This window comes from Balaenoptera ricei, chromosome 5, assembly GCF_028023285.1.
Source record: "Balaenoptera ricei isolate mBalRic1 chromosome 5, mBalRic1.hap2, whole genome shotgun sequence".
Classification (NCBI taxonomy): domain Eukaryota; kingdom Metazoa; phylum Chordata; class Mammalia; order Artiodactyla; family Balaenopteridae; genus Balaenoptera; species Balaenoptera ricei.
In genome coordinates this window covers 111,620,098-111,633,409 of record NC_082643.1, presented here as the reverse complement: position 1 = coordinate 111,633,409, position 13,312 = coordinate 111,620,098, and the positions used below count along the sequence as shown (strand labels likewise).

The 13,312-nt window shown below is 48.2% G+C and overlaps 1 protein-coding gene and 1 long non-coding RNA gene across 7 annotated transcripts in view; one reads left to right on the top strand and one right to left on the bottom strand.

Moving 5' to 3' along the window:
- LOC132366612 (uncharacterized) overlaps window positions 1-2,413 on the bottom strand; it is a 111,319-nt gene extending 108,906 nt beyond the window's left edge. For both annotated transcript variants that reach the window (XR_009503479.1, XR_009503478.1), the window contains exons 1-2: window positions 2,254-2,413; window positions 384-484 (exon numbers count right to left, since the gene is read on the bottom strand). This is a non-coding gene — a long non-coding RNA (uncharacterized LOC132366612). The remainder of the gene's footprint in view (window positions 1-383; window positions 485-2,253) is intronic.
- Window positions 2,414-5,043: 2,630 nt separating this feature from the next.
- The window catches only part of LEF1 (lymphoid enhancer binding factor 1), a 117,485-nt gene continuing 109,216 nt past the window's right edge, over window positions 5,044-13,312 (top strand). For all 5 annotated transcript variants that reach the window (XM_059923405.1, XM_059923403.1, XM_059923404.1 and 2 more), the window contains exons 1-3: window positions 5,044-6,447; window positions 8,888-8,954; window positions 10,414-10,547. In XM_059923405.1, coding sequence (XP_059779388.1) covers window positions 6,235-6,447; window positions 8,888-8,954; window positions 10,414-10,547 — 414 coding nt within the window. In that variant the 5' untranslated portion in view covers window positions 5,044-6,234. The remainder of the gene's footprint in view (window positions 6,448-8,887; window positions 8,955-10,413; window positions 10,548-13,312) is intronic.

The window sequence follows — 13,312 nt, the reverse complement described above, 5'->3', positions numbered from 1 at the left end:
AACGTTCTCTTCCCAAATGTGGCCGCAGAATAAAGTGTGAAACATACTGAAATAAAACAATATTTATGGCTGAAGAAATTCGGATTCACATAACGGTAATTACGAACAAGATATTTTCCGTAATAAAATTACTGCAAAACAAAATCCGGAGAAACTAAGTGTTTCCCTATGTCCTCTTTATTCTACTCCATGTGCTCAAGAATGGTTGCGGGAAAGAAAGAGTACAGGAAGCAGAGGCAGAACGAGAGTCCTAGCGAGACGGCCTCTGTTGAGGGTTGGTTTTGCTTTAGAAACTGGAATGTGTCCAGGCTTGATTTTTATTTTCAATTCACATTTCAGATCCAGCTCCCCAAACTCTTTGATCTTTCTCCCTGTCTCCTTACCCGGAAGAGAACCCTTGGCCTTCTCAGCTGGGAGCTGGGAGCACACGTGGAAAGACTGGCTCGGATCCATATTCTTGCCAAATTTAGTCACACAAAGGGGCCTGCAAGGGAAAAAAGAAAGGATGAAAGCGGCAGCCGCCAAGACTTCAAAGACTGCGCCGCCTCGCCGGGCCCTGCGCAGGCGCCGCCCTCCGCGGATATAAGGTGCGGCTCGCGCGCGCAGGCGGCCTTTTTGCGCGGCCGCTCCGCGCGCGTCCCCGGCCTGAGGGCGGGTGGAGGGGGACCAGCGGCGGAGGAAAAGGGCCGAAGGGCTGGCCGCGGCGCTCGCGCTACCAGCCGGCAGCCCGAGGCTGGTCCGCACGCCAAGTTGAGACGCCTGAGGAAAGTTTTCAGAAAGGCGGAAAAAGAATTTCACGTCCAGCCCACTAGGCGAGCCGTCCTGCGGCCCGCAAATGTATTCCAGCTCCCCCATCCATTCCATTCCATTCTGGGGATCCTTTTGCAGACGTAACGCCGGCTTCTCTGTGCGGGAGCCCGAGTCCCCGAGGGCGGTTGATGGGGTTCCCGTCGCGGAGCCGAGCGGTGTGGGCGCGTGGCGGGGCGCTCTCGGGCCCGTGCCCCTCCTCTAAGCCCACTCCGCGTCCGCTCGTTCCAGTCCTTGAACACCCCAGCTTGCCTCCTCTCCCTCTGGGCGCCCCCGTGACGTGAGCCCCCGCCTCCAGCTTGGCAGAGGGTCCGCCGGCCGAGCCCACAGACTGTAGGGTGGGATGTGGCCCTCCCTCGTGGGCCGTGGGAGGACGCCCACACCCACCCCAGCGAGACGCGGACCCCGCGCCTGGCCCGCCCGAGCGCGGCAGATGCCACCGGAGGGCTCCGTGGGCGGACCCCGCGAGGCTGCGCGGAGCTGCGGGCGCCAAGGGGCGCCGGCCCCACGGAAGCCCGGCGTCCGCAGGCGGCCGGATTTGGGAACATTTTCACGGTCCCTTGGGTTCTCGGTTACCCCGGCGGGTGGGGGGTTGAGTTTGTTTGTCTTAGGAGGAAGCAAGAAGAGGCGGAAGAACCCCTGGGACACAAACTGCCGTTTCCCTCGCCATCCCTCCCCCCTTTCCGAGAAGTCCGTTAAACTGAAGATGCCCACAGCTTTAGTCCCCTGGTGACACTGGGGTGGGAGACCGGGGGTGCCGGCGTTCCATCCCTGGAATCACATTGTTCGTTTTTCTTGTCCTTCACGCTTCTCTCTCTTCCGTAGGCCCCCGCCACCTCCTTCCTCCTTCCTCTGGGATCCCACCAAAGTTGTAGCTGGGAGAGAGTCCAGGCCACACAAAGGGGGGGGGAGACCCGGAGCCCGGGCGGGGGGTTAGGAGGGCTGAGGAGGCGGAGAGGGCTCTGAAGGGCACCGCGCTTTTCTCTCCTCCCTGTAATTAAGGACTCACTTGAGTGTCTGTAGCTGACTCGACTCGACAGCAAAATCGCCCACCCCCGACCCCGGCGGGGAGGAGGGGTCTCTGGTATTGGTGTGGGTCAACCTCCTAGCTCCCCAGTCCGCACCCGCGGGGGCTGGACCGCGTTTACCCTGCTGGTTTCGAGAAACGTCTTTGCAGCCCCCTCTCCTCTGTTCCGGCGCAGGGTGGGCGCCTCGCCCGTCCACGCGCAGCGCGGGGGACGACGCCCGGCTCAGAAGGAAGCGTTGATAGAAAACAAGTCACAGTTCGCTCCCAAACTAAACCCCAACCAACCAAAGCCACCGAAAGGGGGAAAACCAAAAGCAAGCCAGCCAGCCCCCTAGCAATTGTTTCACGGTCGGAATTAAATCACATCAAAACGCCCCCTGAAACCCACATCCTGAAGGAGTGAACCTGCAACAGCTAACCTCCAGTCGTTCGCCCGAGTTCACACGAACAACCTGCCTCTGCATCCGAGGGAAGGGGGCGGCGGGCGGCGGTGTCTCTCCCGCTCCGCACCCATCACATCCCGGACCTTGCGCCCGAAGAGGCGGTTTGCATATCTTAATAGCAGCCCTCGCGCGAATTAGAAGAGACCTCTCCGTGACAGAAATGCCTTTGCCAGGAACTTCACCGAACCTGTAGGGAGGGAGGAACATCTTCCCAGGGTTACTTCGCCCCTCCTGCGTCTCCCAGCTTCCCCCCCCCCCCCCCGGGAGAGGCAGACTTCACGTGGAAATGTCAATCTCCCTCCCAGACAAAGCTTTTTAAAAAAACTTGAGTGAATGTCTTCTAGTCAAGCTCCTTTTAAGTGCACCTCGTCAGAAGATTTGCAGCAATGGAAAGGACAATCAGCCAACACCCCGCACGCCACGGGGAGGGAAACCAGCCACGCACATAGAGTAAGGCGCTGGGTGATTTCGTTAGAAACAACGTTTCCAAAGGAGAGGTTTGCCGCAAAATAGAGAACGCAGCCACCTACCCGCGGCCCTTCTGGTAAACAGTTCCCACTAGTTATTGTTCCCCAAATTCCTATCTTCTCGAGCTCCTAATCTCCAGGACACCTGGAGCTGAGTTCCAAATGACTCGGGGAGTCCAGATAATTAACATGAAGGAGTAAATGGGATTCGAATTAGTTGCAACACTTTAACGGGGGGTGGGGGATGTAGGAGTCGTCATTTAATCTCTCTTTGGCTTCCAGAAAATACCCTCTGGCCATTCTGTGTGCCCCCCCCTCCGCCCCCCGACAGTTTGATGAAAAGGAACGTCTACTCTGGCTGCTTTGGTGAAACTGCATTTTCCAGTTCTTTTTCTGTCGGTCAAATTGGAGCATTTGTGGGAGGACTTTTTACTTTGTTTTCCCATATTTCTTTTAGAACAGAGGGTATAAATGTCTGACATAGCTATATGTTCACATCTCTGAGACATTACACTCACACTGGTGCATAACTTCAAGGGAAGTTGCATAATGCTACCGACCAAAAAAATAAAATTGGGTTTTCCCCCATCTTTTTAGTATTGCCTTACACATCGTAGCAGATTATTCTTTTTGTTGTTGTTGTTTTTCCTCTAAGGCATAGCACTGTCAGCTATTTACAGTGGATTTAATGTTTTACTCTTCCTGGCTCCCATCACTAGCCCTCTAATTTTACCCCAACCCCCCAGATAGAATTTATCGTGTGACTACTGGCCATGCTCTATGTGACCAGGTGAACCCTTTAAATGATAGTTTTAAAAATTGCTTCCTAGTGAATTCCCATCTCTATCAAGTAACTATCAGTAAGTGAAGTTTTGAGTGTTCATTTAGAGCACTGTTAAGGTCTTTACTTATACGATGTCTAGCAGCATGCAATTACCCCCTTAGGAAAAGAAGAGGGATCTTTGCATGACTATTCCTGTATAATACGGCTAAAGTCTGATTCTGTAATGTTTTCCCTATTTTCAGTTTGAGGGACATGAAGACACATTTCTTCCTGCCGCTTGTTTACTGTTCTGAGGTTTCACAGATGGCTACTGTATTGGGTATAATAATTTTGCTTGGATTTTTAACTGAGGCGGTTTGAGAGCCAAGGAATAAAATGTAATGTGTTTTCAAACTTCAGCTTCGTTTATAATGTAACTTTCATAAAGCATCTCCTTAAAAGTCCTGTCGTTGTACAAAATGCATCAAAGAGACGGCGGAGGCTGGGGAATTTTTGAGGTTGGATTCGGATTTGCATCTTCAAGGGTCTCTTTGAGCCCGCAGTCCGAGGTGCCAGAGACTGCCCTGTCCTCCCTCCTGCTACTGGCTTCACTCTCCTGGGTCCTTTTGCCTTTTCTTCCCCCTACTTGGGTTGTTTTTTCATTCTTTATGAGGTTCCCACACATCGTGGCATGTATCTTCGAAAATCCACGAGCGACCTAGCATAACTCTCTGTGAGCATCCCATGGTGAGGATGTAATGAAAAAGATCTTGCTTAAAAAGCGATAATTAAGATCCAGTCTTCAGTTTTTCCTTCCTCCTCCTATATTTCTCGGTAAGCCTGGAGGTTTTATTTTTGCCAGCATGTGTTCCCTTGTCCTTTTACAATGTATTTAAGAAAGCCACAACTCTTTCTTGTTCTTCTTGCTTCCGTTCTGTCTTACTAGTTGAGCAATGTGTTATGTTTTCCCCTTTTCCTTCTCTGTGTCCCCCATTCCCGCCTCATCCCCTCTGTCAGAGCATCTATCAATGTGGTGTCGATCACAGCTGCGGCGGCTTCTCTTTCATCTTCTTCCCACTGGTAGAGCAAGGGAGGGAGAGAGGGAGGCGGAAAGGAGGTGGGGGAGAGACTGGCAGAGGAAGGAGGGGGGTGGGTGGGAAGGGAACAAGGAAGAGACACTTAGATGATGAAGTTAAACCGTTGGGGCAGAGTTTCTTGTCAATTTCACGCGGGCAAAGCGTCTCTCTCGTGGGTTACAAGAAGCGCCGGGTCCTTCCTGCGCTCGCCAAGTTGCCTGAATCTTTCCTCTAGGCGCGCGCGCGCGCGCACACACACACACAAACACACACCCCAAAACCTAGGACTCGTCCTACAGGCTCTGGAAAAAAAAAAAAAAAAGTCCTCAATCACCTCCTCCTTCTCGCCGTCCCCCACCTCCCCCCCGCCCCCCCCCCCCCAGCGGGCAGCCAAGGAGAGCTGGAGGCGGGGGAGGGGAAGGGGAGGAGAAGCGACGCAAGAGGGTAGCTTTTCAGCGCCGCCGAGGCGCGGGAGGAGGAGAAGCGGCGGGGAGGCGCTGCCGCTCACCTGCGGGGCAGGGCGCGGAGGAGGGACCAGGCTGCGCGCTCTCCGGCTGAGGAGCTGGGACGCGCCCGCATCCCCGCACGCGGCCAAGCTCGGGGCGTCCCCCTCCCCCGGGCCTGGCGAACCCGAGGGGTGAAGCTCGTTGCTTTGACAAGCGGTGCGGCGGAGGCGTGGAGAGCGGCGAGCAAAAGAGCGAGCGAGCCAGACTGAGGAAACTCGAGACGGGAACAAAGAGGGGTCGGGTTGTGTGTGTGTGTGTGTCTGTGTGTGTGTGTGTCGGCTCCAGCTCGCGGCAGACTCTTTTGGGTCCCAGGCCCCTGCTGTGACTCCCCGAGACCCAGCCGTGCCCTCCACTGCCGACTCCCTGCACTCGCCGACACAAACTTTATTGGCAAACTTCTTCTCTTTCTCTTTCCCTCCTCCTCCGCCCCCACCTTTTCCTCCGGCAGATTAAATGCTCCTGGAGAAGGAAAACCGAAGCGAAAGGGAAGGAAATAAGAAGCTTTAAAACGGACATCTCCAATCCGGGTGGCTCTTTATTTTTTTTATCCTCCAGGAAGTGGACATTTCGTTATCTTCTGATTCTCTTTGCACCGTCTCTACTGGGACAAACGGAGCCGTTTTGCCTAGCTCCCTTCTTTTCTTGGAAAACAGACTCGCAGATCGGCATCTGGGAAAGCAAAGGTGGAGAGATTTGCGTAGAGACGCGCCGACGGACTCTCCACTGGCCTTTGGAGAGTCGAAACTCCTCCGGAACTGGCGTCCTCCGCGCGCAGACCCCGGAGACGCTGGGGGCGTGGGGCGGCCGCCCGGGCAGCCTAGCCTAGCGCGCGGCACAGACGCCCCCAGAGGTGCCGGCTGCGGCGGCCCTCGCATCGCTGTGTCTTTCGGCGTCGGGGACGGGCGCGGGCGTAGGTCTTCGCGGAGTGGGAAGGCGCGGGCGGCCACCGGGGCGCGGGCGCCGCTGCAGCAGCTCCGGCTGCCGGCCGCCAGCCCGGCGCTCTCCAGCCCGGCTTCCGCCCTCTCTCCTCCCTCACGCATCCTTCCAATTCTCCTTTTCCTCCTCCCCTTTTCGTTGACCCCTTCTCTTTTCTGCTGTCGCCTGGGGTGCTCCCCCAGCGGAGCGGAGATTACAGAGTGGTCGGGATGCCCCAACTCTCCGGGGCAGGCGGCGGCGGTGGGGGGGACCCGGAACTCTGCGCCACGGACGAGATGATCCCCTTCAAAGACGAGGGCGATCCCCAGAAGGAGAAAATTTTCGCCGAGATCAGTCACCCTGAAGAGGAAGGTGACTTAGCCGACATCAAGTCTTCCTTGGTTAACGAGTCCGAAATCATCCCGGCGAGCAACGGACACGAGGTGAGCGGGCCGCTGCCCCAAGCTTTGAGAGGCGTGGCGGGTCCCGGGGAAGGGCAGAGAGGGAGGAAGGGAGGGAAGGCGCTGGACAGCCCCGGCTGAAGGGTCCCGAGTAGGTCTGCAGGGTGGGGGGATGGGGGCGGGTGGCTGGGCTTCTGGTTAGTGTTCTTTCTTGTGTGTGTGTGTGTGTGTGTGTGTGTGTGTGTGTGTGTGTGTGGTGTGCTGGGAAACATTCCAAGTGGATCAGTTTTGGGGTTTGGTGACTAAACCGTTGGTTTGCGGCCAGGAGAACCTGCCCTTAACCCATAATGTTTGGCCTTCGGACTTTTTAGTGGGGTTTAGTGAGTGCGATGCATTAAAGCGAGGATGTCTGAACAACACTACTGAGAAGTTCTTCCGTAGGACGGAAAACAGAGTGCACCCGCTATCTTTCTCGGTAGATGTCTCTGCAAAAGTGCGTTAAACCACCAAAGGCTTAGGTAAAGGCGAGCAGAGCCACAGGCCCGAGGAAGGGGAGGCGGGCGTGGGCCGGGGACAGGCGGGGAGGCCCCAACCGCTGCGGAGCCGGCCGGCCGAGGGGGCGCGCGCCCGGGCGGCGGGGGCGGTGCGGGCGCGGGTCCTTTGGGCCGCTGGGACCGGCTGCCAGCAGCCGTGGGCGAGCCGAGCCACCCCAGGGGGTGCCTCGCAGTACCGCCCGCAACACTAGCTTTCTCCAACCATCGCCACTTAAAGAAAAAAAGTACGCTTATATTTGGGGTTAGTTTGGGCCCGAATCAGGCCTTTAAATCTTTGCAGAAGAAGGGCGAGTCGGAGAGATGCAGCGGAAGCCAGTGCACCCACTCAGGGGAGGGTGGAAGGCGCATTATCAGATCTCCTGGCCAGCTGCGGGCGATAGCGATGGTAACCCGAGTAGAGTAAATAGAGACACGTGGGTGCTGGCGAGAGAAAGCCGTGAGCAGGACCTCGCGGAAGGGCTATTTCAGGCCTCGCGGAGAGCTTCAGAAGTGGGGGGAGGGGGTGCGGATGGACCCTGATACCCGACACTCCACTGGCCACCCTTCTTCAACAACTGGGAAACGCTTTGGAGGAAATCCGGTAGAAAAGTCCTGACACTCAGATGATTTCACCAACGCCTTTTCCCTCCAAAGAAATTTGGAGGGTATATTCTTTTTCCTTAAATGGCATCCTTCTGCCCCCAAAAAGAACGCGTGTGGTTTTGGGGGCGGGGACATTTTGGGTTTTAAACAGTAAGTTTAAGAACACCTCAGAGTTGCCTTCTTTATCCCAATGGCAGGGGTGAGTACGCATTTTGGAAGCCCGGGGGCCTGGGTTCTAAGGAGAACATAGGGGTGTTCTCTATCCCCTGAATCTTTCATCCCAACATGCCAATTAGGGGGGAACCTAGGGGTGGCCAGGGCACACCCAGCTCCACTTAAAAGATTTGTGACTATGTGTGTATGGGGGGAAGGAGGCCACTGGGAGGACAGATGTCCGAGGAACCAAATGACATCCAAAACACTCGAGGCCAAACTCGTATTTGTAGAGCAGCCTTTTAAAATTTCTACCCATTTTCCTCGTCCTTTCTTTTTCTATAAATAAAGTTGCCACGCACTTCACATTTTCTGAACGTTTCTGCTTTGGGGAGAAGGGTGCTGCATTTTGAAGTCCAGAACTCCTATTAGGGCTCTGTTAATCTTTGCCAGTGGTAAGTGGGCATGGGGCAGACCCAAGGAAGATAGTGAAGGGGTAATGCCACTGATTTGCACGTGGTTGAGTCTGGGTGGATGGTGGTTACCAGAACTGATATTAGCTGGGCTACCTTTTAGAAGTCTATAGCCCAATTTTCAAGTTTTCCTCCCTTTAACCACAGAACAGTTTACTTTTCTCTTGTAAGCTTGCACTGAGCCAGCCATGGTAGCTTATGAGGAGAAGAGCTCCTGCTGGGATTGGTTTGGGACAGTTGCCTAAGATCCCCATTTGTGAGTGACGGGTTTGTTTTTAGTTAAATGTCATTTTCAGTTGCAAAATATTTCAGCCCGCTTTTAATCAGCTCTGATTGAAGTAAACAGTGGTTGAAGAAGCCATCAAAACAATTAACGCCGTTAACTCAAATTCTTGTCATATTAGGTATCCAAGTAGCCTTGTTGTGTTTTAGTAAACAGCGGTCAGAACAGCATATGGACTGTTCGCAAGTTTGTTTCTGTTGTTATTATCATTTATAGCTGGTAGTCCTGGGTAGATAATTTTCAAAAACACATGTTGAAAAGAGAAAGATTTCCCAGTACTCAGCCTTAGCCTATCCTCTTAGATTAATAAAACAGGTAGATTGAGTTGCACCTGATTGTCCTCTTTTGAGTTACCAGTGGATACACACTTGTATCATTATTGTCACAAACTCTAAAGTGATCTTCTTTCTTTTGGGGGTGGGGATTCGTGTTGTTAGGTGGCCAGACAAGCACAAACCTCTCAGGACTCCTACCACGACAAGGCCAGAGAACACCCTGATGACGGTAAGATGCTAATTCTACTTCTCCCAACCTTAACATTTAACATGTGCAATTTGTGAATGTAGGTATGTTTTGCTATTTTTATTTGCATCCAAGAAACTCGAATCATATGTGATAAGACTGTGCCTGTGTTGTAACAAAATGGGAAAGAAAACCCAGGAAACTTATTGCTTGTCACTAATGTATAGTTACATTATTTAAAAACTGTCTTTGAATGATTTAGGGGCTTTTGAATTTCTGTTGGCTTCCAGATTCTTTGTGGAAGAGAAATGCCTATAATTAGTTTTTCTCTTTTTCTCATTTTACCTAAAGCTCTAATTGTAGATCTTTGCTATTTTTTCCTGCATTCTTATAAAGAGTGACAGTCTACACCAATTTATTTTCCAACAAGAATAGTTTCAAATGGGCTTTCATTTGTGAAATTGCTGTTTCTTGTTATAGTGAGAAGGCAGGCACTGTATGCGCAGACTAAATATGGCTCAGTAAAGAAGAATCTAACTTGTAAAAATATAAAACATTATTCTTAAAATTAAGAACTATGCATATGGAACGTGATAGACTTTCTCCCCATTTCCAATTCTTGCTCAAAGCTGTAAAAATTCTACATATTTTTTAAGATTTAAGGAGAACTCCATGTGACTTTAAAAGAATCTGTAATCTTTAGGGTTCCCTTGTTGAACAGTCTACATTTCTGTTCTCCTTTAATTACTTACAATTGGCCTGACCAGAATGAGGTGTTCGCACATACAATATGTCAGCTAGGGGAAGAAGAGAAGAGAACTATAATATCAGGCTTCCTTCTGAGCTACAAAGTAGTTACACAGATTAAAGAGAAGAAATGTATACAGTGAACACACACACATTTCTTGACCAGAGTGATGTAAGTGTAGCACATAAAATTAAGTCTCCTGTAGTTAATCCTTCATAAAATTGGGTAGTTGCCCATATGCTAGATACAATTTGCTCCCTCAGTAAAATCTAGAAAATTTCCAGAAATCTAGAAGCACAGGTAGAATTTTTGAGTTTGTCAATGCGATGGAGCATAACTTCAAGTGTATAAATACATACGTGTGGGTATAGCTGAATGGCCTAGTATATTTATATTACAGCTTTGTGTGTCTTCTTTCATGTGTCTGTATTTCTTAGTCCAGTTTGTTAGTATTACAACAAATTAAGTTAGATGGATAACACTTATTTTTGTAAAAACACCAGTAAAAAACCAGTCAGTAGTGGCAATAAATTGAACCACATGTTTTTAAAACATCTGGTTCACTGCTAAGCCATTTAAGAGAATAAATACTGTCAATCTAAAGTAGAGCATAATAATCCAGTTACAATACTTCGTAAACAAATCTTTTATGTAAGGTCTGATTTGTAGTAGTACTATTAACTTTTCAATGAAAAATACAGTGATATAAAAAGGAAGTCAACACACATATGATTGTTCTTTGCATTCTCTCAGGAAAGCATCCAGATGGAGGACTCTACAACAAGGGACCCTCTTACTCGAGTTATTCCGGGTACATAATGATGCCAAATATGAATAATGACCCATACATGTCAAATGGATCTCTTTCTCCACCCATCCCGAGAACAGTGAGTAACATGCTGATGTTGCAGATTATTTCAGAAGTGTAAATTAATTTGTATTTTGGCAAAATGTTTGTTTTTTTAAAGACACTGGAAATGCTTTCATTATGTATGACCAGTCGTTGCTAAATAAGACCTGCTATGAGGAATGGCTGCGTTACAGTATTGCTACTTTTGATGTTTTGCACTTGGAATTTTAGCTTTTGGTTTATTGGTTAAGGTAATAAAAAACAGATCACGAGCTATCATGAAATCAGTGAATTTAAATCAGCAAATTCATGATTTTATGAGTATTGTGCTTTCTACTCTGATGAGAGAAATTGATTTAATCTTTCAATTAACTAAGTGCTGTATGTCTTTCATTGCCCGTAAGCTATGTAGAATCAGAACTCCTTTGGCTTGTTTGGAGCTGAATACTGGAAATGTTACTTCAGCTTTTAAAACAGTGTCTCATTTTATTGTATTAGCTAATGTTTCTTTAAAATCAGTTTGGGGGTGGGGAGGAATGAGCTATTTTTGTGTTATTGTCAATTGTTAAGAAAGTATCACTTGAAGATAACTCTAATGAAAATTGTTCTTTTTTATCTCCGGGTTCAGTTAACTTTCAAGTTTTAAAAATCCAGTGGCGTTATAGCTGCTTTACACATTATGCATAACATGGAAACCTCATTTATATAGTAAGAAAACATCTAAAGGGTTACCTCTGTAGTACATGAATGTGAAATGTGCTGGTGATGGAGTTCTCCCTGAGATTCGTCTCTTCGTAGGTAGTGATGGGTTTTTATTGCTCCATCAATATATATACCTTCTTTCTGCCCTCACTCTCCCTCAACCACCCAAACCCCAATGAAAAACATGTATATTTGGGTGTTGGGGATGAGGGTTTCAGTCTAACTGGCCCTCCCGCAAGTCAAATCTAGGATTATAAAATGGAACCTGTAGTCTTTGCCTTATTAGCCCAGTGCTTTCACCAAGTGAAAAAAAAAAAAAAAAATCAGTCACAGACATCTGGGGGCAAGTACTATCATTGATACCTCAGTGGACAGAATCTGGGAGCCATGAGATACTACAGAGTAGGAGAGAGGAATACCTCCTAATCAGTCATCAACAAACAAGAGTATTTATGGTTATCTTGATTATCTGTGGCCCTCAACTATTGAAGCGATAGGTCTATGAAATATAACCACTTTATGCGGGCACTGTGATTTAGAGGTTACAATTTTTTCCCACAAGTTCCAAAAAGATATTTGACCTTTTAAGTAGGGAATAAGATTTTTCTAATTTGCATATAGCAGCTAAAATGGAGATCTTGGAAATCTTGTGATGGTTGTTATAGGAAAGAGTGATTTCACATTTTAAAAGGCTTTTCTAATATTTAATGATAGAAATGTGTATTAGGTACGTATAAATCTCTTATCTAAAAAGTGAATGAACTAATAAAAGCAAATACGGTTTTTTAACATTTAGAGACTACCCAAATAAATGCTTCTGAGTCTTAAAATTTGTAGGAGACTTTATATTGTTGAATTAAATATGCGTACATTCAGATATTTTAAAGTTGGGCTGTTTTTCTTTTGTTGATGTTTTGGAGGGGAGGGGGAGGAGATTATGTTTTAGATAAGGAATAATTGAAGATTTCTGCTGAAGGCTTTTTAGAACAACAAATAATCTTTCCGACAAATCAAATTATAGTCTCTGACTTGGTAACAATAGAAAATAGCTACTAAAATACTCTTATACTTTTAGGCTGTGCACACAGTTAATGCTTAATAAGTATTTGTGGAATTTATTCTTTAGTTTAGCCACTTCTTTCAAAACAATAATTTTTAAAAAGTCTATTGATATTTATAAATTATTCCTAAGAATATTGAAAATTAAGCTTCGCTTCCTCTTTAAACCAGCATTTTCTGCCTTAGGTCTCTCTAGCCTTTTCTCCTACCCCCTCAGTATACTAATCATTTTAAATTATTAGAATGGAAAGTATTTATTGTTAGTGTATGTATTAAAATTCTGAGGTCAGTGAATTGAACCGTCATTCATTGTTTAGGAAAGATTTGTGGCCAGAATAAATGTTGGTGGGTGTAGAGTGGAGGAAAGGGGTGTGGTCAGGAAACAGTTACCTTACCCTCCTATCTGCTGCTTTGCTTTATTTTGTTACATTTTAGAACACATTTATTTTAGGCACGTTTTCTTGCGATATTCTGCAGTTTGCACAATTCGAGAAGCTTTTCAGTTTTAACCACAAGACAATGTTCAATTGTTTTCTTTTAGGGTCTGACTGAAGTGAGTTGAAATCTTTGGTTTTTAATAATTAACAGCTGTTTTTAGTGTATCTGAGACCCAAAACACTTTAACCCGGAAGGCAGCCCCTCCTCTTCACCTCTAACCACACTTCTGCCTCTTGCTCTTTAACTCTGTCCTTAGCAGGACTGAGTGTTTGTGCAACTGACATCCACAGTGATAGGTTTGCATCTAGGGTGTCAGGAGCAGGGTGACCATTTGGGTTTGGGCTTTGCCTGGGAGCAGTCCCAAGTCAGCCCTGTTACTTGGATTTGCATTGCAAACAACTGCTTGTTTACTGTATCTGCTGCCCTCAGGTGTTAGGATTAGAAGAACATCTGGGGGAGAGGGCGGGCCCTGACCAGCCCTTTCCCACATAGAATCTTCTGTTCACATGTAACTGCAGATGATCCAACTGGCACGCACAGAAATGTTTCTGCTGGTGGCTCATTTTAACAATTCTATATGCGTCTGCTCTTTTTTAGGCAAAC